Raw genomic sequence first — 21,436 nt, forward strand, 5'->3', positions numbered from 1 at the left:
TTCCTCATAGAAATGCAATTTTATGTCTTTCTGTAATTTTCACACTTAGCAAAGTCATCCGGCGGGCCGAGCTGGATCCGGCCCGCGGGCCGTATGTTTGACACCCCTGCTTGTAGAACTAATTAACCATACATGAAGTAGGCCAGTTCCAAACAAGCACAACCTTAAATAACTACAGCATAATTAATCCCATTAATGCAACAGCGCTATTAATCCATAAACATCACCATATAACGGTAAAACACCGACAGGGTGCGTTTTCCACGAAGGGGTTTTTTTTTTTTTTTTTTTTGAACGCAGGACTTTTAACTCGCGCAGGACCCTGAAACGCTCAACGGCGGCGAACCAACGCAGGCAAGAAAGTGGCGCAGATTTCAATCAGGCAAAGCAAAAGTCTCCTGCTTCCTGCCTTACGGAACGGGTCCTGTACAGCTGCCCGTGCGAGGCTGGCCTGGAGACCCCGCGCTGCCTGCACCTCTACCGTCTCGGGTGAGTTTGTTACAATACAGCAATTTCTCTATAAATGCGAATAACTGCAAGAAAGCTGCAACATCGGCGAACTGCGGAGAACCCGCAAACCGCGCAGCTACCGCAATCGAAGCGCCACGGTGCTGCACGACCCGGCAAACATGGTCCTTTTCCAACGAATTCCCAAGCATACCCCCCTCATCCAAGACTATTCCAACATTAACTCATATTTTTTTTTTTTTTTTTTTTTTTTGTGTTGCTCGCAAGGAGCGACAGCTAGCCGCGCCGCTGCGCTTTCTTCTTTACGCTCCTCCGCGAACGACGCCGCGTCGTCTTCTTTCGGTAAATCGAGGTGCCGTCGTCCCGGTTGTTCTTGTTAAAAAAAAAAAAAAAAAAAAATGCGCGTCCCCTCGGCGGTTTGTTTTGAATGTCAAAAAAGGCTCAGGGGCTAGCCGTGCGGCTCCAATATTGTTGATAGCTTTGGCTTTAGCATGTTTAGCTCGTCCAGGCTAACGAAAAGTCACAACCCCCCTCCCCCCCCCCTCCCCCCCCCTCGGAAAAAAAAATGCATCAAAGCAAAAAAACTGGAAACGAAGGCGGGACGGAGCTTTTTAAATGGAGGAGAGGAGGTGGTGGTGGGGGGGGGCCCTTTAATTAATCAGTCTGATTAAAACACGTTGTATTGTGCGAAACTTGCCACCAAAAAAAAAAAAAAAAATGGCTTGAAACAGCTCCTGGAGAACCAGCAGCTACCAGGTAGCGAGCCGCTCCATTCATATCCACGGCAATGGAGCCGCTGCTCCGCAGGGCGCCAACCGCGACTCCGTCCCCTTCACTCACTTCGTCTTTTTGCGTTGTTGTTTTTTTTTTATTTGAAGTTAATGTGCGCACAGTTGTTGTGACTTGTGGTTGGATTTTTAATATATATATATATATAAAAAACAAAACAAAACCGAGAAGCAGCTTCTCGACATCTTTTGCAGGCGTTTGCGAAAACCGCGCGTTTTCAGTTTGTTGTTGTTGTTGTTGTTTTTTAGCGTCTGTTGTTTGTTTATTAGTTGTTGTTTTTTTTTAAAAACCATCACAGATTCTGCTTTGAGTTCATAACCTCTTGATGTTGATGTTTATGTGGTTGTTCTGCAGCTCCGGGTGAAAACGGGTTCATGTGTTGAACTGTAAACTTTTTTTTTTTTTTCCTCATTTTATTTTATTTAAAGATGTTAACTAACATTAATTATAATGTTGTTGAAATGAAGCGGTCTCTCATAGCTGCCTCTTTTTTTTTTTTCTGACACTGACCCAAAGATGTCAGACAAGCAAGAGGTGATTTTATTTTTTAAAAGTCATTTGTCACAATTTTAGTGTGAAAAAAATTAAAGATTAAGAACTATTAACTCTCACACTCTTAACAAATATTATATATATTTATAAGGAAAGTAAAAAAACAATATCAAAATATACCTCAGTTTGAAGCAGATTTAAGGACTCATGTACCACATACTATATAACAGTAGGCTGCTTAAGAAGTTTATTGAAAGTAATTTAAACCTAAATTTGACTTCTGTGACAAAAAAAAATCGAGAGAAACAATCTCACGATGTATTTTTGTTGTTGTTGTTGTTATCTTTTTATATTTCTCTGAAGTATGTTGTGTAGTAGAGCATCATCAAGGACCAAAAAAAAAAATGTGCCCCGGATAATTAGCTTTTTGACTACAAATAATTGTTCATGATGTATAACCACATGATAAATGTAAACTCTGCTCAAAATACAACTGTAAATATTAGTGGAGACATTTTTTGTTTTGTTATAATAACTATATTGTAGGCGTGTAACTGTACGCATACTTGAAACTATTATTTTATAATAATTTAATGTTTTTATATTGAGTGTATTTTAATGAAAACTAATCCAAAATTGGATTTAAAAAATAAACTTCTTCCACTTCAACAGTTGTCATGGATGATGAAGACGGCAGGTGCCTTCTAGATGTAATTTGGTAAGTCCATGTTGACTCTGTGGAGAATCCATTTAATATTATACCAAATTGTTCAGGCATATGTCATCATTTCTTTCCCTGTTGTAAATCACATGTTGTTGTTTTTTCTGCAGTGACCCAGAAGCTCTTAATGACTTTCTTCATGGATCTGAGACCCATGTGAGTATAAGAGCGCAGTAAAGTGAAAGAAGTCACATTTTGGTCAAGTTTGTGATTTCAAGTTACAAAAACGGGAGTTTACAACTGATGTGACGAGGAGTTTGTGTTGTGCGTATTTTCGTCCGAGCTTGGGTCAGTTAGAGCTTGCGTTACTCCGTCCTTGATCCCCTTTCAGACGACACTTTGATGCACCCTCAAACCTGCATCCCCTCACTGCCTTCATTTACTCTTTAACTGCTTCTTCTGCTTAATGGGTGTCTTTTCTTTTTGATTGCACTATTTGTGGTTTCAGCCTGCTTTCCCTTTTTTTTTTTTTTTTTTTTGTATTAGGCTGATTCACAAAACGAGAAGTGCTAATACTAACGCTTCCCAAACCCTGTGTTACCCTCTTTCATTTTGCCCCTCTGTCACTTATCTTTTTACTGGTTCTTTACGATCTGGGATCTCTGGACTGTGTTCTGTCCTTTCTTTGCCCTCCTCTGTTTGATGGTCCGTATGTTTCTCTGTCCTGGTGACTTTTGCCTGCTGGTTTGGGTGCCTTGGGTTTCTGTCTATCCTATCCTGGGTGGGTGTGTCTGTAGTTGGACACTGACGACCTTTTGGATGGTTCGAGTGACCCCTCCAGCTCGTTCTTCTCTACCACTGGGGTGAGTAAAATCCCCCAAACCTCTTCCTTCTGTTTTCTATCCATCTGTGTAGCATGCTTCTCTACGTACCCTCCCTTTCCACTAACATATCCACACTTGACGAGCTTTGATTTGCTGCGATTTGACAAGATGTTTTTTTTAATGGGGTTTTCCAAGTCTGCATTTCTGTATTGATTCAGTTACACTCCTCGCCATCGCACTTCGTCATCAGAATTAGTACATCACCTGTTTTCACTTCTTTCTTTCCTCCTCCCCTTTGAAGGGCCATGTTCCAGAGGTCCAGCCTGCGGTCCAGCTGTCGGCCAGCGAGTCGGCAGGCTTGCCCAGAGTCAGTGTTGACCTGGACTTCCTGGAGGATGAGGACATCTTGGGAGGATCCCCAGGTGGAGATGGTGGGAGCAATGGCATTGGGACAAATCATGAGCCATGTGACATCCTGCAACAGAGCCTGGCTGAAGCCAACATCACAGAGCAAAGCTTACAGGAGGCAGAGGCCGAGCTGGACCTGGGCTCCTTTGGAATTCCAGGCCTCACGCAGGTGGTTCAGACGCTGCCTGATGCTAGCCTTTCTGGAGCTGGAGGCACGGCTGTTGGCGTAGGCATCGGTGTTGGGGGAGCAGCAGCACTTTTCCCTGGGTCCGCCCCAAGCACCACTGCTACTCCTCCCAACGCCACAGCTGACATGCTGGGGTCTGTGCTTGCTCAGCAGGGCCTTCAGCTCCAATCCCAGGTCATGAATAAGGCCATTAGTGTTCAGCCGTTTATGCAGCCTGTGGGCCTGGGAAATGTGACGCTTCAACCCATTTCAAGTCTTCAAGCTCTTTCAAATGGGAGTCAGTCTGGACATTTGGGTATTGGACAGATTCAGGTTGTGGGTCAGCCTACAGTCATGACGATCAATCAGTCTGGGCAGCCAATCCTGGCTAAGGCAATGGGTGGCTACCAGCTGCACCAGTCTGGGCCAGAGGTATCAGGTGCTGGTTCGCAGGCGGGGCTTGGAGGCTCAGGTGGAGGACTTCTGATCCAAAGTAACAAAGCCACTTTGGGGTCTCCAGCTTTAAATGGACCGGCCGTTTGTGTCAGCAGCACAAACAGCAGCAGTGGGGTTACAATGACTGCTCCTGCTGGGCTTGTGGGCTTTGGCAGCACTCCCCTAAGTTCAGGAATAGGACCCCACACGCAAACTCAAGGCCAAATCATGCAGAACGTGATCATCCAGCGCACACCGACACCCATACAGCCTAAACCCCCTCAGGGGGGAGCCATCCAACAGAAACTCTTCAAACAGCAACCACAGCAGCAGCCACAGCCAGCCCCTCAAGCCCTGCAAAACGATGCCCATAAGGCTCTCGGGCTGCAGCAACTTCCCGTTTCTGCTGCTCAGAATGTCGCCTTCCTGACAGGCAAGCCGGGCTCCAACGTGGTCCTGAGTACTCAAGCCACAACCCAAGGCCCTCAGTTTCAACAAACCCTATTCAAGCAACAAGCAGCACAACCGTCTGGCAAGCCCCTCAGTGTGCACTTGTTAAACCAGTCAAGCAGCATCGTTATTCCCTCTCAGACCGTTCTACAAGGTCAGAACCACCAGTTTCTCCTGCCACAGCTGCAGGCAGGTGGGCAGATCCTGACGCAGCACCCTGGGGGCCACATCATCACTAGTCAGGGTCCTGGTGGACAGCTCATTGCAAACCAGATATTAACTGCAAACCAGAACATCAACTTGGGTCAAGTGTTGACTTCACAGGGCCACCCTGGGGCGGCCCACATCCTCTCTGGGCCCATTCAGCTCCAGTCCGGCCAGATGGGCACACCTACCCTCTTTCAGATGCCTGTCACGTTGGCTCAGACTCAAAGTCAGACACACACCTCCACTGTGTCAGGTCATGCTCAAACAGTCATACAGGGCATGCCGATTCAGAACTCCCTGACCATGCTGAGTCAGGTGGAGGGACTTAGCCCTGCTGTCAGCCTTCAGCCTGCCCTGCAGCCCCAGCCAGGTGGAGTCCCCAGCAGCACAGGAGCAGCAACCATGGCTCAAGGCCAGCCTGGAGAGTGTGTTACTGTGCTGGGAAGCTCCACGGACCAGGCTGCTCATCCCACTCAGCAGCTTGTACCGCAGTCCTCTATCCTTGCCATGCAACCGGCTTCCTCTGTGTCCACGGCTACCACAGTACCCTGCTCTTCTCCGTCCATGTCTGTTTCCACCTCTTCCTCTGTCACAGCAGTGGGGCTGGTCCCCCATCAGGCCCAGCACAGTCCAGGGAGGTTATTGTTCACCAACCAGGGCTCCAGCATGATCCTGAGCCAGGAGTCTCTGCAGATGTTCCTGCAACAGGTCGGTGTTCCACTCTTCGCATGTTCGCTACGCTAGTGTACAGTTAACATTGTCTTGCAAAATAAATACCATGCACGGAGTGATATCTTGGTTTGACCTCTTTGGTTTACTATTTTACTCCCCCCCTCCTTCCAATCTCCTTCCTCCTTCCCTCCCTTATCCTGAAATGGTAAATGTACTCCTATCAGGAGCAGCACCACCAAACAGAGAATGAGTCAACCCCCTCTGTGGGCGTACCAGCATCTGTAATCGTCAGCAGCAACAGCATCACTACTCCGGCCCCTGCTGTCAATGACAGCCAATTAACTGACTCTTGGGTGGGTCAGAGCCACAGCCCTGCCCCTGGCCCCTCCCACATGACAGCAGTGGTAAAGCAGGTAGAAAAGCCCCTTTATGTTGAGCCCCACCCACTTGTTGCTGCTGCTGCCGCCACAACAGCGTTAGGTTATCTTACCTTTCCCCATCACTGCTCTGTAACTCTCTTCTGCATTAGACATCGCTTCCACGGTTCTCACCGATGGTGTGCAATTTCTAAGTGCACAAATCTTTCCTTTGCTTGCTGCTTCTGTGTGTTTCTGACATCACTTCATTACATATAAAGGCATGATCACTCCTGTAGTCCATACCTACTGTGTCTCAGCCGCTGTGTCATGTGAATACTTTGCTTCATGCACCTTTATACAATTTGGGACTGGCAATCAGGTGTTAGTTCTATATTTAACTTTAATTGTTTAAATCATTTGGTATGTTTTTCATCCATTCTATGCATCTCGCAACGTTATGCAAAAATGTGCTCATGGCTAACAGAAGAGCTACCGAGGTGCCAAGTGCAACCCGATCACCCCTTTACTAACTGCACAGTCAAACTCAGTCAACTCACCTTCATCTGCTGCATTACTGACCAATGACTGATGAATCACTTCACCCCTCTCTATCTTTCACCTCTCATTAAGACTCATTTCACAATGCCACTACCCCTTGTAATCCCTCGTCCGACCAGTGTAATGACCCCAAAACCAAAATCACATGCTCCCCCGAACCTCGTCCCTGAAGTCTTCGGACCACCTTCTGATTTACAATCACAGGCCCGCAGATCCTGATTTCTTGCTTTTGTCAACAGTTTTTCTTTTTGGCTCGTCAAATGATCATTGCTCCCTTTTTATGTGTAATCCTTCTCAAATGCTAGAAAAAAAAAAATCAGTGGGCTTCTACTACTTTTACTGCAGCACCTACTAGATTTTTGAAGTCTAACACTTTGCTTTTGTATTGTTTGGTGTTGTTTGACCTGTGTTTGTGTAAGTCTGGGTTGGGCGATAATTCAATATTTTCATTTATCAATTTTTTTTTTTTTTTAATTCAGTGGGATTGTATTGTGATAATATGATCCCAGTATCTTATTTCTCTTATGAAAATTAACAACTTTAAGTTTGAACTTTTTTAAATAAAATCTTGCATACCTTTCACATATCATAATAGATATGGATGTTAAAAAAGTATTAGTTAAGATTGTGATAAAAGCATATCGCCCAGCCTACATTTGTGTCAAATAATCTTGGATCTAATACTAGACCCTGATTTAAGATACTTTGTGCATGCAAAACCTTTCATGTGTGTAATTTTTGTGTCTTATTTCCTTCTGTGTTACAATGTTGTTTGCATTCTTGAATCAGATAAGCATATTGATATATTGTGATGCCACTTTATCAGGTACCCTCCAGTGGACATCAGCAGACTCTGAAGATCCAGGGCATGTCCCCCTCACCGGCCTTGACCACTCACGTCACAGCACCCCCAGTGGCGGAAAGTCCCCAACCTTGCCAGTCTCCTCTCACTCTGAGCCAGCAGATCCAGTCACCACACCATCAACAGCAGTCACGTCCTCCTTCTCAGCCTCAGCCACAGTCTCAAACTCCCGCCCGCTCTTGCACACCCTCATCCCACGCTCCACTCTTTATTGTCCATAATCAAATTGCAGAGTCCCCCAAACCAGCTCTACAGGGCCAGCCACAGCAAACCCCACCCCAACAGGCACACATTCAAGTTCAGCTTCAGCCTCGGTCGGTCTCTCAGCCTTCCCCCTACCAACAAGAAATGCCTCCTATTTCACAGTCACCCAAGCCTCCTCCTGTACCACCTGTACAGCACCAGTTCACTGCACTGCCTGTCAGCACTGGTGCCACTGCTGTAGTGAAAACCCAAGTTCCCGTTCAGGGCCTGACAGCAGAGCAACAACACCATCTGCAATTAGTGGGAGCGCAAATTCAGACTCTGTCATCCATCACTCAGCCCTCACCTCAGCAGAAACAGCTGCTGGAGAAGCTGCACCAGGTATTGTCCAAATTCACATCATACGACTCTTAATGAAAACCTTTTATGGAATATGCATTCCACCCTTGTGAGGTTTCCATCAACCTTAAGGCCAAAGGGTGCTGTACTGGTTGTTGTTTTTTTATAGCTGATATAGCTTTTACTGTTGGAGAATGTAATACATGTCATATACATGTGGTTGTTTTTTTGTTGTTGTTGTTTTTTACCCCTTTTCTGTTTCATTTATTGAATTGAAAAGGGAAAAAAACCATCATATAGCTTACCACTAGCAATTTGAGAGTGTATTATCTTTTGGGCTTTTTTAAATAGTCTGAGTTTCATGCATCATATCAAGTTACCGAGTGAATTAGTAATCACCTTATGAGTATACATCAGGAATCCAAATAGGCTCTCAGAAACAGGTAAATCAGGAATTTCTTATGTACAAAAATAGGTTAACAAACTGTCGTGATGTGTTTGCAGGTCCAGCAGAACATCATGCTACAGACCAAGCAGACTTCTCAGCCTCAAGCCACCAGTCAGTTTAGTTCCCAGCAAGACGTGCCTGTTGATAAAGTGGTGATTGCATCATCGGCCAGCACTGGTACTCCCGCTCAGCTCCCCTCAATGCTGCAGCCGACATCAGTGCTCGTCAAAACTCCTGCTACAGGTCAGACACTAATTGCTGCTAGTGATGGCTTAAAACAGCAGGACCCTGAACACAGCTTGAACTATTTTCCATTGTAATGTTTTTTTTTTTTTCCTTTATTTATTTTAGCATCAAGTGACTTACAGGTATTCTCAGGAGCCCAAGGGCCAGCTGGAGCAATGGTGAATCAGACTGTTACTCCTGCCAGCCTTACTCAGTCTGCACAGGTAGGTAACATTACAAAGTCAATCTCTCCGAGGACATGTGTGGTGGTTGTTGGACCTTGTTGTGGGCCTGCTATCATACATCTTCCCACCATGCAATCCTAAATTCAAAAGCTCTTTAAAATCATTTCCTTTCATGTATTTTGTCAGTTTCTAAACTGAAATTTCTTTCTGGTTTTGTCCACAGGTTCAGCCAAAGCCAGGAGTGATCAGCTCAGTTGGAGGGATGACTCTGGGGAAAGGTGGGATGCAGATTCAAGTGTTGGGAGCTAGTCTGACTCAAATGCCTGCTCCACAGCCCCCTGCTCCAATGCAAACTCAGGTAAAGGAGTGTTACCGAATGTTAGTCAGGTATTTAATAACTGCCTTTAATATTTAAGCTTTAGCTTGAGGATTTTAATTCCTGCTTTTCCTCTGTTTACTCACGTCACAGACAACAACAATGCCTTTCAGTGCAGAGCCCAGTAAAGAAGCCAGGTATGTGCCACAGGTGTTTCCAGGAGTTATTTGAACTGTCATAATGCCAAATTTGTGAATGGTATTTCTTCATCCACACATCACTGCAGGATGCTAGAACAGCTGAGGAAACATCAGGGTTCAGTGCTCCACCCAAACTACAGTGCTCCTTTCCACTCTTTTGGGGACACACTGCACAGACTGCTGCCTTACCATCTCTACCAGGGAACTGCCAACTCTTCTCAAGATTATCAAAGAGGTAACAATTTGCATATCATCCCGTGCCGCCTCTGTACCATTTATTTTGCTGTTCACGATCCTCACGAACATTTCGGTTCTCTCGCACACAGTGGATGATGAGTTTGAGAGGGTCTCGGGCCAGCTGCTGAAAAGGACTCAGGCCATGCTGGATAAATATCGTTACCTGCTCTTTGCGGAGTCAAAAGTAAGTTTATAAACCAGCATTCCCACTGTAACCGTTGTTGTTGTCTTCTTTCTCTTGAATTGATATTGAACTGATGGTTTTTGGCCTATGAACCTGAGCAGAGACTGGGCCCCTCGGCAGAGATGGTGATGATCGACCGGATGTTCATTCAAGAGGAGAAGATTGCATTGAATCAGGACAGGGTTTTGGCCAAGGAGAGACCAGGTACCCTACCATTGCCTGTGGCCTCGTATAGTTTTTTCTTAATATAAGGAAGGTGTACTCTAATGATACAACCTGTTTTTTTCTTTGCAGAGGAGTTTGTGGCAAATGTGCGGATGTTGGAAAGCGTAGTGTCATCCCAACAGAAGTCGTCAGCTGCTGAACCCACCCCAGCGAGTGGTGGTGTATCTGCTGCTGCCCCTGCTCCGGTGCCTCCTGCTCCTGTCCCAGCACCTGCTGCCCCTGCCCCTCTACCAAACATTACCCCAAACCCTCCACCTGCACCCACCCCAGTTCCTGCTCATGCTCCCGCTCCAGTTCCTTCTCATGCTCCCGCTCCTCCTGCCACCCCTTCCCTTTCCCCTTTCCCCCCTACCAAACTGGTCATAAAGCAGGGCGGAGGCGGTGCGTCTGTGTCCTGGTCCAGCAGCTGTCCCCTACCACCTGCAGATGGGAAGCCGGGGGCTGAACCTACCAGCCAGAGCTCCTCCTTCAGTCGGGCTCAAGCGGCGTCATCCGCTTTTTCCTCCTCGTCTCTGAACTCCCAAGCAGCCGATGACGACGACGCTCTCCCGCAGCGAACCAGCAAGCCTCCTATGAAGACCTACGAGGCTCGCAGGAGAATTGGCTTAAAGCTGAAGATCAAGCAGGATCAAACAGGGTTCAGTAAGGTGGTCCACAACACTGCCTTAGACCCGGTGCACACACCTCAACCTCAGCTGAGCAGCCAGTCCATATCCCAGCCTCAGACTCAGCCTCAGTCCGAAGCTGCTGTACCGCACTCAAAGTTCCAACCTCTCACTACAGTCATCAGGACTCGGTCCCCCGTATGCACTGCTTCTCCTGGCTCGTCGGTTACCATAACAACCACTCGGTGTAACCCGCCACCGAGAGGTAATGCAGCCCCATCTTCCTCCACCTCTTCCTCTCATACTTGGTTGTCCACCTCCTCATCCTCCACTCAAATGAATGGCACATTGGATCACCCCAACACGGGCGGGGTCAAACACAACCCTGCCTCCACTGCCACTTCGTCACAGACAACCTGCCGCCTCCCGCTTCGAAAAACCTATCGGGAGAACATTAGTCCCCGGGTTAGACCTGGCGTCCCGGGTGGAGGAGATGAAAGTTTGTCCTACCCCAGAACCACGCCGTCACCCCCCAGGCACGAGGCCTCAACTCCTCCCTCAGAGCGGACAGTGATAGCCAGCGTGAAGGTAGAGAAAAGAGACAGGGAAGCCTTACAAACTCAAACAGAGTCAAGTAACGAAACTGGCCGTTTAGGGAGTGCAATGCAGGGGCTGGACGAAATGGATGAGGTGTTTAACCGTGGTATCAAAACCACGCAACACCATCATCTCCCACAGCACCGAGACAGGGAAGGGGCAAAGGAGAGAGGGGAAGAGCACACAGACCAGGAGTCAGATGCAAGTAAATGCAAGAGGTTGAGTGGAAAAAATAGACACAGGGCAGGAGGGACATTCAAAATGGACCAGCATGCCCCTGGGCCTCCGTCTCCAGAGTCCTCCTTCACACGAGACTCTTTGCTTCCTGCCAAACGCTGTAAATCAGACTCTCCCGACATGGATAACGCCAGCTTCTCCAGCGGCAGCCCTCCGGACGACTCGCTTAACGAGCACCTGCAGTGTGCCATCGACAGCATCCTAAACCTGCAGCAGGAGCCCTCTGCACGCGGGCACCACATTAAAGGGGGCAACAGTAGGTCCCACCAACACCAAAGTCAGCGCCCAGGGGGTTCGGCAGCCTCATCCCACAGATCTTCAGTCCCACCCCCCTCCTCGGCTTCTTCGTCCTCCTCCTTGGCCCAGCACCCTCAGGTCGGTGGCCGTGGCCACAATGGCAGCCTGGTGCCCCAGACTCAAAGTAGATAACAGCCCCTCAGCCTCAGGCCGGACTGACAAGGGGGAACTAAGGCACAGATTCGGAGGCAGGGGGAAGGGGGGCACTGTGAAAACAGTATCACTGTACTACTCTGCCAAGGTGCGTTGGCTTTGTTTGTCCATTTGAATTGTCCAGACAATTTCTTTGTCATTTACAGTCTGAGGTAGCCCCCCCCATGGTGGAAGAGGTGCGAGTGTGGTCAAAGGTAAAACGACTTGCAGACTTGAAGATGCCTGGCATTTTGTACGTGTTCTGTCCGCCAGACATGAGTAACAAGATGAAATTGTCAGAGGCTGTTATTCTCTACTTCTACCTTCTTTTTTTTTTTTTTTTACAATCTTTTCTTTCTCTCGTGAATTATTTATACATTCCTTTTCATGTGGCCTGAGCACCAGTCTGTATCCACAGCGGTTCATCCCCTGGTTAAAACGGATTCCTAATGAGCGTTAAGCAGCTTGTTAATACAGGTTAAAAGTCAGCAGCCTATAACTTGGCTACCTGCAGCAAAATGGCACAAGAGGAAACAACGGTATCATACTGTAAAAGGTCATTATACACATTGTATTCCTGTACCTACCGTATTTGATTCACAAATATAATGCTGCCCTACGGATGCAAAAAGCACACACTAGAATGATGCGGTCCACCTCTTTATCAAGAAGAATTCTTAATATAGTGTATAAACCCTAAAAGCTCACCGGTCTCAAGGCGGATGCTTTTTTTTTTTTTCAATTGGAAAAGGCTCAGTCTCCATTCGGTCTGCAGTGAATACAAACATGACAGGAGTTTTTAGGAAACCGGTTTTTTTTTGACTGCTCTTGGATACTGTAGTACCATGCTGTCAGGATGTAAATGAACTTGTTCCTGTTCTTTTCTGCTTGTAATGTCAGAGGATTTTCCAGGTTCTTGTTTTTAGATGATGCCTCCACACACACACACACACACACACACACACACACACACACACACACACACACACACACACGCCACCCTGTTGCTTATGATGCCAGGTTACAAGTTTATGCATTTCAGTCAGCAGGGGTCAGGCAAGTTTAAACTGATGTTCAGTGGTTTCAGTCTGTTTGTTTAATCTCTGCTTCTCATGTGTGTGTTTTCTCTTTTTTTTTTTTTTTAAAGCCTGGTGGACAATTCAAACACAAACACAGCACAAGCCTTGAAATGGAATAAAGGAACAATAATAATGTACAAAAAGACCGTAAGAGAATTTGAAGTATAGTATTACAGATTAATTTTGTATTGTATTTATTGTGTATAATGACACTTTTTAAAAAGAAATGTACATTTAGTAAAACTGTAAATTAAACCTTGCTTCTTTTATGAAACACTGCAGCTCCTCTCATCTTTTGTCTGGCAGTTTAGAAAGTGATTCCTAAACTCAGCGGCGCATTCCTCCGGATGACTAACGATGACCTACTAGTACTGTGTGATAGTCAGGAGGGGGGGGGGATGGCGGTAATGGGGATGGCGGAGGGGTGTGTTCTCAGGCAACCAGCAGGTGGTGCATGGAAGTGGAATCACAGGGCTGGTTTGTGTGCTTCATGGCCTGGAGGGTTCACGGAGTTTGGGAGGAGCAAGTTTAAAACTAACCGATGAGGGGAAAAACTCACATCTGAAAATGTATGGCATGTTGCTGAAAACAAAACAAAAAACTGTAAAACATGGAGGAAGAAGAAGCCCTGGTGGAGGAGTGCAGCGTGATGCGTATATTACTCGAACTATGCATAAGGGCTTTGTGAGGTTATATCATGTTCACAAAAGAAAAGAAAAAAATAACTCCACCCAAATTATTTATTCATAACACCCCACCCCCCTCCCCCAGGTCCACACCCTCTGGCCACAACTCAGCTCATCCCTGCCCTGAACAGACCCTTGGTGCTGCCCACAGTATTGCCAGGCATCCCTGGAAGAGGAGGTGCATTAAACCAGGAGAAGTAAGCAAGGGGAGAGGAAAAAGTAGCCTGAGTGTGGTGTGCCCGAGAGTCTGAGAGTTCGCCTTGTGTTCTTTCAACAAGCAGAGTCAGGACTCTTGGCAGATCTGAAGCTCATCTGAAGTCCATTAAACCCTGGAGAAGAACGATCCTCTGTAATCTAGCTGTGTTGACGCTCCACGGAGGGTTCCTATTTGCTGTCAGAGGTACACCCATACATGTAGCAGCAGCTCCTCCAAGAGACTGTTTTTGCCTCCTTCAAGTTGAAATATTTTCCAGACTCCAGAGGGCAAGATTGGAGAGAGGGATCCAGTGTGCTTGAAGAAGTCTCCATAGTAACCTGGTAAATACTCGTTTTTAAACTTTGTATATGGCTATAACGATCAGCTTGTGATTTGACTTTACTCAAAATTGCTTTGTTAAAATATATATATATATATATGTATATATATATTTATGATTGTGATGCTGAGAGAAAATGTAGTGGAAAGGTCACAGATTTGTTGGAGAATTAATGGAAACTTTCTGTAAATATATTTTTCAATTTCCTAATATGGATAGTAAAGTATGTGTCCCCTGATACGCTGTTACTTTCCTTGTCCAAAACTGTGTTGCAATTGTGGTCCACGAACCCACAAGGAATTTTCCACCATCCTTTTAACTTAAACTGATCCCAGAACCTAAAGCAAACCATTGATTCTCACAGGAAACCCGTAAATGAGGTTATAGTCTTACGGCTCGGCTGGCACACTAATTCTGTATGCAATTGCAACATTTAATGTCTCTCCTTCAGATCTCCAGGGTTCGCCATTTTGACAAGAACTCTTTCCAAACGGGTCTTGTGACATGTCAGGACTCTGCTGTCTTTTGCCCTCTGGGCAGATTTTTTTTTTTTTTAATTTTTTTTTAACTTGAATGGGATTTACAAGAGAAGCTCTCCACAGATGAGTTCACGTCTGCTGACACGTGTCTTACCTCTCCGCCTTTGCGTCAGTCTGTTTCCATAATGAGTTGTGCCTTTGATTCTTAATCCTGCGTTTCTGTTTATGGGGACTACAGCAAAGAAAGAAAAGATTATCACTCGATGGTTAAATTTGTTTTATCATTTTAACACTGAAAAGTCTTCCTTGAAGGATTCATGCACGTATTTCATGTTCCACGGAGAGGGACTTCAGGGGAAAGAGGAATGTCTTACTCATTTCACTGTAAAGAAATGAGCTGTGCCTGTGCAAATCCTGATGCAGGGCTGGGTTTGCAAGTTTCCACCATGAACACCAGCTTTTTCCAGGCATGCTCTGATAATGTTTGGCAGACTATGTGGGCTGAAGTTTGCTTCAGATTCCACATCTTTACTCTAAATTGTTTCAAATGTTGATCACGGCCCACAAAGTTTTCCTTTGCCAAGTGGATTATCTCTTCTTTTCTTTTTCTTTTTTAATTAGGCTTAACCTCTACCTGTCTCTGTTTCTGTCCACATTTCAGGGGCTGAAGCTTGTCAGTGTTGTGACTATTTTCAAAGGACAAACTACCAACTTCAATCAAAATACCAGCCCGATCGTTTCTCCCAGCGTGTGCAGAGGAGGCCTCAAGGACAAAGTGAGCACGGTTCACATAAATACAGGAAACACCTGAAGGTTTTCCTCGGTTCAACCACAGGAAATCCAAATCCAAACAACAGACACCACTCTGACACTGATTTTTAGAAGAAGCTCCCTATCATCTCGTTAGTCGATCAACATGTCACGCTGGGGGCGAAAAAATGTGAAGAAGGCGCCTGAGGTGATCCGCACTGTGACAGAAGGGCTGAAGTCCCTGTACCGTAAGAAGCTGCTGCCCCTGGAGCAGTACTATGGTTTCCATGACTTCCACTCTCCCGGTCTGGAGGATGCGGATTTTGACAACAAGCCTATGGTGCTGGTTGTAGGACAGTACTCCACTGGAAAGACAACATTCATCAAGTAAGACCCTGCAGCTCTGCATCACACCTTTGTTCACTGTTTATCTTTGTGTGATTGATGAATTGATCATTAATTAAAGTACCAGTAGGGAAAACAAAACAATCACAAGCTACATGTGTGACTGACAGGTATCTACTGGAGCAGGATATTCCTGGGAGCAGGGTGGGTCCTGAACCCACCACTGACTGCTTCACTGCCGTCATGCATGGGGAGGTGGAGGGGGTCATCCCTGGGAATGCCCTTATTGTCGACCCCAACAAGCCTTTCCGTAAACTCAATCCATTTGGAAACACCTTCCTCAACAGGTAAGGGCAGAGATTTGAATCACAGTGTGTTGTGTAATGTTTCCACTGCTAGCGCCAGTTAGATATCAGCATGAAAGGGAGACTATGTGAGACAACCCAACGAGGGAAAACGGGGAAGAGACAGAAAGTTTGCAGAAAGTGTGTTTAGCGCGTTGGAATTTCAGGGGCTTGCGCCAAATTTCAGAGTGAGGAGGCACTTGCCATATTTGTGGAAAAACTGAGAAAGGGAGCGATATCACCAGAGAGGGTGATGAAAGCTAATGTACTCAGACAGGAACTTCAGTGTACACCAGTTCAGAGACGAGGTCAGAGGGCCCCTGCAGCCCCTCGGGGCAAAGACAAACACATGACGTCACATACTTTGGAAAGCTCGGGGAAACTGTAGGAAGGACTTGAAATTCTTTCCTACCATGTTTACCGCCTGGGCTGCTATATTTCTGTTTATGTTTTTCCACCGCTGTAAACCGAGCGAGAAGGCCCATGTCTTACAGTGAAGTACTGTTAGCCACTAGAAGCATGGCCGTGTGGGCCAGAAGTGACAGGAATATACAGGTCTCCTGTTGATGGGGCTCCAACGTGAAGTTCGGATGCAAGTTTTCCAGCAGGGTCCCTCTCTGCCTTCAGCAGGGTATGTTTGTGAACGTACTTGCATCTCGCCTTTTGCTTTGACTTCCTGTTCAGGGAACCGGTGGGCTCGTTAAGCTCATGAGCTACAGGAAGTGGTATTGTTGTTCTAAGCCACACATCGTTAACAGGCCTTATTGTTTGATTCTGGCAGTAGTGGTCATTTTCCTTCAGGAAGCATTGGGAGGCCTGTGTGCACACAATGGGCCTGCAGTTGAGAAAGCACCCTTCAATCAGCTTCTGAGATCACGTTGGCTTTTTTTTTTTTTGGATAAGAGTTGACCTTTTACCCATAATTTAGTCTCTTCTCATCCACACTGGCAGTGTTTCAAACAACACTGACATTTGTGAACTTGTATCTTATCTTGGTTTATGTGACTTCTCTCCTGTCCGCTGGTGAATTCACTAGATTCCAGTGCGCCCAGATGCCCAACCAGGTCCTGGAGAGTATCAGCATCATTGACACACCAGGGATCCTGTCTGGGGCCAAGCAGAGAGTGAGCCGAGGTGAGAAAGGTGGCAAAGGTGACAAAGGTAAGGAGAGGGCATGGGGGGGCCTGCAGAGACACACATCCCTGAACATCCGCTCATAAACTCATCTCCTCAGCACGCCTGGCTAACTCTCATGGTACCAATTTACTCTGTCACAATAACACTTGGCGGCAGGGCGAAAAAACATCTCAGCAGTACACCGAGCAGCCATGAAATCATAATCAGGAACAGAGAGAGTACAGACAAAACTTCTGTCAGCACATCTGGAGGAATGTACTGTTGAGAAATTACTATCATCATCATCATCATCATCGTCATCTCACCAGATTTTAATTTTCTATCGACCCAAGTAACCCATTATTCAAGTCAGCCTGCATGAACAACTAACGAGTTTAACGTGTCAGTCCATCCAAAATGATGTAAAAACATGATTCCTCACTTACCACTGGTGATATCTAGTCATGTAGATGGTTTTGGTTTCATCAAATGAGGTTTGGAAAAATCCATCTGCAACATTTCCTCCTTCCCAAGACAATGGAAGTAAATGGAATGTTATTTGTTGTGCTCACAGAAATTGAAAATTACATTTTGAAAATTCTTCATCAACACATCTTTCCAGAAACAGTGTCCCAGTTTCTCTGAAAATTTAAACTTTTTTTTTTTGTAAGCAAGTAGCTAAAACTCAACGCTTTTATTTATTTTTTTCTTCTTCTCTGTTTTTTGTGATGAGCATCACGGGCGGTAGTAGTCTAGTTAAAGAAAAATCAAAGATCAGAAAACCAAAGCAGATTTAACCAAAACAATTTATGTGTTTTTTGCCAGAGGAAGTAAGAAAATGTTTTTATGTAATATTGGTGAACTGTTTTACTATGTTGACACATATAAAGTAATCTCTCAAAGAGACTTGTAGACGGATATATTGCACACATTAAGTCAAAGAAATGTTTTTACAGTGCTATATTGCATACGTTGAAGCCTTGGTGCCTGAAAGCTCTGCGGTAGGTGGTTTGACGGATGCAGATAAGAAGCGTGAAGGGTTTGTGTCTGTGTTGACCTTCTCCCCTCTCCCGCTCCCTTGTTTGCGTTATGGGTACTGCACTTTAAGGTTCATGAATGTTGTTGGTCATTCCACCTTTTCTTGCGCAAAACAGGCTATGACTTCCCGGCGGTGCTGCGCTGGTTTGCGGAACGCGTGGACCGCATCATCCTTCTGTTTGATGCCCACAAACTGGAGATATCAGATGAGTTCGCCGAGGCCATCGGTGCCCTGAAAGGCAACGAGGACAAGCTGCGGGTGGTGCTCAATAAAGCAGACATGGTCGGCACCCAGCAGCTGATGCGGGTGTACGGTGCACTGATGTGGTCCCTGGGGAAAGTGTTTGGCACCCCGGAGGTCCTGCGTGTCTACATCGGCTCCTTCTGGTCAGAGCCGCTGCTGGTTACAGACAACCGTAAACTGTTTGAGCTGGAGGAGGAGGATCTGTTCGCTGACATTCAAAACCTTCCTCGCAATGCAGCTTTACGCAAGCTCAACGACCTGGTCAAGAGAGCACGTCTTGTTAGGGTGGGTGACTTAGTATGCATGTGTTTCTGGTTTTGTCGTCATGTGCTCGTTAAAAGATTCTTGACAGGTTGACATTGCTTTTCTTAATCCCAGGTCCATGCCCACATCATCAGCCACCTGAAGCAGGAGATGCCTTCTGTCTTCAGGAAGGACAACAAGAAGAAGAATCTGATCTATCAGCTGCCAGTTATATTCTCCAAGATCCAGCTGCAGTACAACATTTCTGCTGGAGACTTTCCAGATTGTGCTAAAATGCAGGTTCGTCTGAGTTGCTGGATTTTACTATTAGAATAATAATTTGCAAGGTAATAGTTAATCTAATCCAAGGGTCTCCAACCAGTAGATCGAGATCTACCCGGTAGATTAAAGGAGCTCTCAGAGGAAAAAGATTGGAGACCCCTGTATGTAATCAAAATGTTTAAATCTACTGACTAACACTGTCATCTTCCTTTTTTTTTTTAAAGGAACAATTGATGGTTCATGATTTCACCAAGTTCAAAACATTGAAGCCTAATCTGATGACAGCCCTGGATGAGTTGCTCTCTGCTGACATCGCCAAACTGATGCCCCTCCTGCGGCAAGAGGAGCTGGAGGCAGGTGACCAACCGGGCGTGCAGGGTGGTGCCTTCTTGGGGAACCACGCGGGACCGTTCTCGGGGGCCGACCCCTTTGCTGAGGAGAACGGGGAGCCATGTGAGGAGGAGGATGGCTGGGTGGTGACCAAAGACAAGCCCAAATATGACGAAATCTTCTATAACCTCGCTCCCAACGAGGGGAAACTGAGTGGCACCAAGGCTAAGGACTGGATGGTGAGCTCCCGCCTGCCCAACTCGGTGCTGGGTCGCATCTGGAAGCTGTCAGATGTGGACCGTGATGGCATGCTGGATGATGAAGAATTTGCCCTGGCCAGCCACCTGATTGAGGTCAAGCTGGAGGGCCACGGCCTCCCCCCGGAGCTCCCTAACCGTCTGGTTCCACCCTCCAAACGCAGGCAGAAGGGTTCTGATGCATAGACATGTCACAAAGTCCCTGCAGTTGAGAGAGACTCTTCTCTTTTGGCTGTCACACTTACTGTATGCTACTGTTTGTATTTGCTCTTTTTTTTTTTTCGCGCAGACCCACGTCAGAATGTTGTATGTAATGTGTACAACTTTTAGTCTGAGACTGATTTTAGTCTTGCACAATGAAACATACTGTATTTAAGTGCAAGTCATACCTTTGAGACTATAACGAGGCTTACTTCAAAAGATTGTGTATTAAGCAGTCACAGGGGTCTGGTTGCTTCCTCCCTTTGGCCTCTCAAAGTTTGCTTTTTTATGATGAGCTTTTTAAATATATATATATCTACTTGTGTTTGCTGAGCAGAAGTCAATAAAGTAAGTGAGCAGTATTCGGCATGTGTTTGAGAGAATTCAGAGTAAAACTGTTCTGTATTAAGACCTTTATATTTACCATTCCTTCAGTGACTACCCTGGAGTGGCATTTATCTCGGAGATTATTTGTAATTCCACTGAGGGTATCATCTACACATTTATTTCCAAAGACTTATTTTGCCCAAATTATGTGTTTGTTGCATTTTTCTACTCAAAGTAGCAGCACCAATCTAATACCCTGAATGCATTTCACTTTGCTGCTTTACTCGCCACGTGTTTGTGTAGACTTTATATATTATTTTTGTAAATGTTGTTTTGTATGTGCAGGAGCAAGACCTCAGTTGCTTAAAAGAACATTACAAGCCGAGACAAACTTTTCAACTAGAATATATGATCGACATATTACTGACTACTGTGCACAGCTCCACCGATTGTTCTTATGATAACTATTATTGTAACCAAATAAAATTCCATGACTGTGCCTCGCCTGTGTCTTGACTCTTTCGTATCAATAAAAACTTGTACAAAGTTTGAAAAAGTTGAGCCCGGAAAACACCAATCAGAGTAAACAAAATCATTAATGTCATGAAACCGAAATGGAACAATAGTAGAAAGAAACTAAAGCAGATTAGAAGTTTAACAAGCCTGAAAAAGAGATGATAAAAAAAAAAAGGACCATTTACGAGAAGATTTCAAAGCGCTTAGTGACTTTTCAAAGTTCAAAATTCTCCTGTAGGAAGAGACAGGGTGGACATTGCTGCACATTAAGCATCAACGTGCCACAACCTGAGGGACAGACATATAGAATGTGTATAATTCATACATACCCGTCTTAATGTTGTGTTAATATAATCATATTTCTGTCCATTAAAACTTCTCTGAATTGAATTGTTAACAAACGTTGAGTTATTAAAATGCCTACAAATAAACACAGTACAGAATACAAAACTAGCAGTTGGTTGCTTTCAATTTGGTCCTCATTTAACAAGATTTTCTTTTCTATCAAGCCAACTTGGTCTCTTGGTGACAGACCAGATAAACAGTGACTCACACTCTCCCGTGCCAAATCCCCATACCACCATTTTCCGAGGCTCTTTCCCCTTTCCTCTCTCCTTCCCACCATCTTCCCCTCCCTCTCCCTCTCCCTCCCTCTCTCTCTCTATATATATCTCACACACACTTAAAGGCAGTCGGTTTGTACCCCCTTATCCTATTTTACATTATCATTGGCCTGCCTGTGCATCTTGTTTGGTTTAAACTATGAGGACAAACGTGTCCCCGTGTAAAGACGCTTCGCATGAGGCTTTTCAAGGTTTCTGAAAGAAGGGGTGGCCTCCCCGCCTCCTTGTTCCACTCCTCCATGGAAAGAAACACAAATG

General features: G+C 45.7%; 2 protein-coding genes across 6 annotated transcripts; both read left to right on the forward strand.

Annotated features, from left to right (window-relative positions):
- Window positions 1–429: 429 nt before the first annotated feature.
- On the forward strand, window positions 430–13,135 carry bicra (BRD4 interacting chromatin remodeling complex associated protein). Of its 4 annotated transcripts, none has more exons than XM_069720961.1 (15): window positions 430–489; window positions 2,422–2,467; window positions 2,581–2,626; window positions 3,208–3,273; window positions 3,536–5,608; window positions 5,797–5,985; window positions 7,316–7,936; window positions 8,399–8,585; window positions 8,694–8,791; window positions 8,976–9,110; window positions 9,222–9,265; window positions 9,355–9,503; window positions 9,595–9,689; window positions 9,788–9,893; window positions 9,984–13,135. In XM_069720961.1, exons 2-15 carry the CDS (start codon window positions 2,427–2,429, stop codon window positions 11,780–11,782), a joined length of 5,649 nt encoding a protein of 1,882 aa, XP_069577062.1. In that variant the 5' UTR covers window positions 430–489; window positions 2,422–2,426; the 3' UTR covers window positions 11,783–13,135. The 4 variants fall into 4 exon arrangements, with proteins under 4 accessions (XP_069577062.1, XP_069577058.1, XP_069577060.1 ...); XM_069720957.1 differs by having other exon boundaries at window positions 453–489; window positions 9,791–9,893; XM_069720959.1 differs by lacking the exon at window positions 5,797–5,985 and having other exon boundaries at window positions 453–489.
- A 546-nt stretch (window positions 13,136–13,681) lies between these two features.
- On the forward strand, window positions 13,682–20,538 carry ehd2b (EH-domain containing 2b). Of its 2 annotated transcripts, none has more exons than XM_069720982.1 (7): window positions 13,682–14,084; window positions 15,224–15,699; window positions 15,828–16,004; window positions 17,038–17,162; window positions 18,272–18,684; window positions 18,778–18,942; window positions 19,149–20,538. In XM_069720982.1, exons 2-7 carry the CDS (start codon window positions 15,479–15,481, stop codon window positions 19,695–19,697), a joined length of 1,650 nt encoding a protein of 549 aa, XP_069577083.1. In that variant the 5' UTR covers window positions 13,682–14,084; window positions 15,224–15,478; the 3' UTR covers window positions 19,698–20,538. The 2 variants fall into 2 exon arrangements, with proteins under 2 accessions (XP_069577083.1, XP_069577084.1); XM_069720983.1 differs by having other exon boundaries at window positions 17,038–17,135.
- The last annotated feature ends 898 nt before the right edge of the window (window positions 20,539–21,436 follow it).

Source organism: Brachyistius frenatus, unplaced genomic scaffold (assembly GCF_029030835.1).
Source record: "Brachyistius frenatus isolate BFR_SWC_R1_liver_20210118 unplaced genomic scaffold, ASM2903083v1 Contig_254, whole genome shotgun sequence".
NCBI lineage: Eukaryota > Metazoa > Chordata > Actinopteri > Embiotocidae > Brachyistius > Brachyistius frenatus.

Bases quoted from the DNA above. Each gene is read 5' to 3' on its own strand.
- bicra (XM_069720961.1), top strand. From the start codon at position 2,427: ATGGATGATGAAGACGGCAGGTGCCTTCTAGATGTAATTTG. The intron at 2,468-2,580 runs GTAAGTCCATGT...TTTTTTCTGCAG, and splicing joins TGCCTTCTAGATGTAATTTG to TGACCCAGAAGCTCTTAATG. The intron at 9,894-9,983 runs GTACCCTACCAT...TTTTCTTTGCAG, and splicing joins TTTGGCCAAGGAGAGACCAG to AGGAGTTTGTGGCAAATGTG.
- ehd2b (XM_069720982.1), top strand. From the start codon at position 15,479: ATGTCACGCTGGGGGCGAAAAAATGTGAAGAAGGCGCCTGAGGTGATC. The intron at 16,005-17,037 runs GTAAGGGCAGAG...TGAATTCACTAG, and splicing joins GGAAACACCTTCCTCAACAG to ATTCCAGTGCGCCCAGATGC. The intron at 18,685-18,777 runs GTGGGTGACTTA...TCTTAATCCCAG, and splicing joins AGAGAGCACGTCTTGTTAGG to GTCCATGCCCACATCATCAG.